At 43.1% G+C, this 4,062-nt stretch overlaps 1 protein-coding gene across 1 annotated transcript; it reads left to right on the top strand.

The window, feature by feature from the left end:
• Positions 1-1,718: 1,718 nt before the first annotated feature.
• On the top strand, positions 1,719-2,816 carry LOC147463980 (BURP domain-containing protein 16-like). Its single transcript, XM_086529896.1, has one exon. The coding sequence runs from the start codon at positions 1,719-1,721 to the stop codon at positions 2,814-2,816; it is 1,098 nt and encodes a 365-aa protein (XP_086386022.1).
• The last annotated feature ends 1,246 nt before the right edge of the window (positions 2,817-4,062 follow it).

Genomic DNA, 4,062 nt, shown 5'->3' with positions numbered 1-4,062 from the left:
CAGAGTTTGAAGAAACTTCCTTCTGCAAAGTTGTAGACCACATCGATTCCAATCCCCCGCGATGGTGGTTTCTGCAAAATCGATTTTGATCAGGAGAAAAATTGAAAACAAAAACGTACTGCTCTGATACCATGTTGAGAGAAGGAGAGAACACAGAAGTAGAACCCCAAAGTGTGTAGAATACACACATGAGATGATGTATATATAGAGGGGACCTGGGTGCCATATATAGAGAAGCCATATATTGAGTAGCTTCACATATAAGCTCAACACATTCAATATGAAAAAAGAAATAGTGTTGGATCTTAACCCTCCATCTATATTCCTTTTGAATATCTCTTTGTGTGACCGTAACTTAGCCATGCACCCATATCATGGGGATGGGAATTGATATAGATTTTGGAGGGAGCTTTTTCCAAGCCTTTCACTGGTACAGGGTTTGCAGGGAAAAAGATTTTTGTGTCTAGCTGGAGAGAGCTTTTTGAAGGAAGCGTTTTTTGTTATTTCTTAGTACTCAATAAATGCGCGTACCTTTTATCAATATTTTCTAGAGAGAAAATTAGAATTTCTTACAAGGCCCTCTCAGTGATCTCCAAAATCTCTTAATGGGACTATAAAGAGGAAGCAAGGGCTTGAAGCTTCAAGTACTAAACTTTATGACAAGAAATCTTGTGTAGGGGAGGGTCCATAATGCACCATCACCTTGTGCTAGTTGTCTATACCGTGCTCATTGTTTCGATTTACAGACAGCTCAACCTCAAATGGGGCAATGGAAATACAAAGACAAGTGTATATGGGCCTGCCCTCTTGCCATAAAGCATAGTTGTCTCATGTGGCTCATCATCCACCAAGGTGTCTACACAGGTATAAAAGCTAAGAGGTGCGGGATTGCAGATGGAAGTTTGCCTAGTTGCAAGAATCATGAAGAATCTCTGGTCCACTTGTTTGTGCTCTGCAAGTTTAACATGTTGTTCAAATAAGAGCTGCAAAAAGTCTTCAAGGTTGAAGCCTTAGTGCTCAGTCGGAGACCCTTATCACTAGGGGGATGCAATTTTGCTTGGCCTTGTCTTAGAAGGATAATGGTGTGAAAGATTTTGTTTGAAAGAAATAGATCCCTTTGTGGACAAGGTCACTCTCCCTTTGCAGTGCCCTTTACTATCAACTTTATTGAAGTAATGAAGGAAATTTGTTGTTTGATTACAGATGCTTCAGTAATGGAAGTCAAAGAGCTGGCAAAGACGGAGATCCGTTATTCTCTCCTTTTATGAGCCCTATAGAATGTACTTGATCCTCAGATACTTTTCCTCTTTTTCAAGCTTTTCCACATGTAACTCTCTCCCCTCCTTGTTGGTTTGTACTCTATCAAACAGATTACCCCTATCCTACTCTAGGGGTGATTGTATTTTCTTTTTCTTTTTAATTTGAATTATACTTTCTCACAAAAGTATATAAATGAAAAGAAACCTTTCCCCCCACTTTCATTGAAAAATATACATTGAAAAGAAGCCCTACTTAGTACTAGTCCTTTACGAAACCCACCGTGGGAAAGTATAAGCGACAAATTTCTGCGTACGTTGTTGTCTTCGTGAAGAACGTCGGGCGCAATGCGAGAGAGGAACACCGAGAGCACCCGTGGAGAATATTCTTTAGAGGGGACTATATTAAAGGGGAAGCAGGAGCTTGAAGCGTCAAGCGCTCAGCTCTTTTAACAGGAAATCATGTATAGGGGAGTGTCCATAATGCGCCACCACCTCGTGCTAGCCGTCGGTACCCTGCTCATCGCTGTCGCTTTACAGGAACCGAGCTTAGCAGCCAGCGGCCCCTACGGGGGCGTTGACGAGCAAGCTGAGGCAGCTTGGCTGGCTGCCTTCCCCCACCTGCCTCTGCCTGCCACCCTGCTGCTGGAGGAGTCCCCCTTGACTTCCAAGCAAGCCAGCTATTGGTCCACCAAGCTGCTCTCTCAAAGTTACAAATTGTCCTCCCAGGACAGCTTCCAGCTCTGCTCTGAGGCCAGGCTCCTCTGCACCCCCACGCCCAGGCTCAGAAGCCCCCTCCCAGATGACTCTGATTACCTCCCCGGCGACTGGATCATCTACTCCGAGAGCGCCCCGTCCAAGGGAGTCGAGCCCATCCCGCCGGGCCGATTCTTCAAGCTCGAGCAGCTCTATACAGGAGCCTCCATGCTCATGCCCAGCCTGAACCATCCTGTCTCCTCCACACCCTACCTTCCTCATGCCCTTGCCCAGCATCTCCCCGTCAACGCCCCCTCCTCCATCCCATCCTTGCTGTCCTTGCTTGGCATTAGCAACTCTTCCTCTATGGGATATGTCATCAATGGCATCGTACAGAGATGTAGCCACAAAGAGGATACCGAGCTAGGGCAAGTGAAAAGATGTGCTGCATCCATCGAGGACATGATCTCCTTTGTGGTGGAGAGACTTGGCAGCGCAGTGGAGGTGCTAGAGTCTCAGCCTACACCTCAATTTCTTAAGAATGCTACTAGTAACGTTACTATCAAGTCGCTGAATCTCAGGTCCAATACTGCTACTAACAACCTTGTCTGCCATAAGCTTCTCTTCCCTTCAATGCTGCGCGGCTGTCATGAACTTGCCTCTACAAAGGTGTACGAGGCTCAGCTGCAAATCGATGCTAGCGATAGCAGCCCTTCTATTTATGCAGTAGCAGTTTGCCACTTTGACACCAGCAAATGGAACTCTGGCCACCCCGCCTTTGCTCTCCTGGGGACGTCGCCTGGTAAAGGAACAATCTGCCATTGGATTCGTGCAGATGAACATGTGTGGCTTCGTGTTCAGTGACACCACCGATTGGAAGTCAATAAAAGTAGCTCAACGTGGTTTATTACTTTTCCCCCTGTAAAGCTATTCTGGAAGTTTGTTGAGAACATTAAGTTAAATACGATTTAATAGACGCAAAATAGGAGACATTATGACAACTAAGAATTTGATAAACATGAAATGAAATTGAAGACATTATAGCACGTAACGACACACAGTAACAAAGCACATAGATTTGCAATAATATTATCTAAAAAAGATGAATACAACATTGAGAGAGAGAGAGAGAGAGAGGGGGGGAGGGGGGCGGGAGGGGAGGGGGGGGAGCGCGCAAAGAAAACGTTAAAGAGAACTATGAAGAAAACGCTAGAAAAAATGAAAGAGTAGAGAAACATTTATTTATATGGACACAAAATGTCTTTTGACTTTCTACTTTAATTCGTCTTTTGACTTTCCACTTTCATTCGTCTTTTGACTTTCCACCTTCATCTGTCTTTTCATTTCCTAAACTCACCCCTCACTCATGCACTTAATATGTTATGAATTTTTTTTTATTTTTTTGAGATTGGGGAGACCTAATAGCACGCAGTGAAATTTGAAAACTGAAGTGCACTGCGAACCCTCTAATTGTGTACGGGTGTCTTCTGAGTGTCCATGACAGAGGACCTTGTTTGTGTTTATACTACATGAAAACAATGTGAATAGTTAAATACTTTGACGTTGTACAATGAGTGAAATTAATGTAGAACAATATATATTGTACGCCACACAAAAGTGCCATACCAATATATGGTGGAGCAGTGTTCGAGAAAAATCATTTTTTCAAACATACAAAATTCCATTCCGGTCTTGAATTTGTCAAGAGTAAAATTTAAAAAATTAGGTTAATTTTTTGGGTTTTTGCACTATTTTTATATATTTTGGCACTACAAAAGGTTATGTGCACTTGTGACAATTCTAGCGACGAAAATACAATCGAGTTTGTAACCCCCCGATGCCGCTAAAAGCATCACAACAGGCATGTCGCTATGAGCGTCGATATGATCGTCGCTATATATGTCTCTAAATAGCGACGAACATAGCGACGCATACAGTTCCTAATTTAGCAACGTTGCAGAACCTTACATAAAGACACCTATAGCGACTCCAGAGAATAAAAAAATTTGGGTCATTGCTCTGCCACCCATCAACCATATTGAACATTGTTTCCAAAATAAAGATGCACAACTCACAAAAGTATTTCGACGAAAGTGAATTGATGAAAGTA

This window comes from Adiantum capillus-veneris, chromosome 2 (assembly GCF_014529385.1).
Source record: "Adiantum capillus-veneris isolate H3 chromosome 2, ASM1452938v2, whole genome shotgun sequence".
Taxonomy (NCBI): Eukaryota; Viridiplantae; Streptophyta; class Polypodiopsida; order Polypodiales; family Pteridaceae; genus Adiantum; species Adiantum capillus-veneris.
Note: the sequence above shows the minus strand (reverse complement) of the source record. Positions and strands in the feature narration are given on the sequence as shown.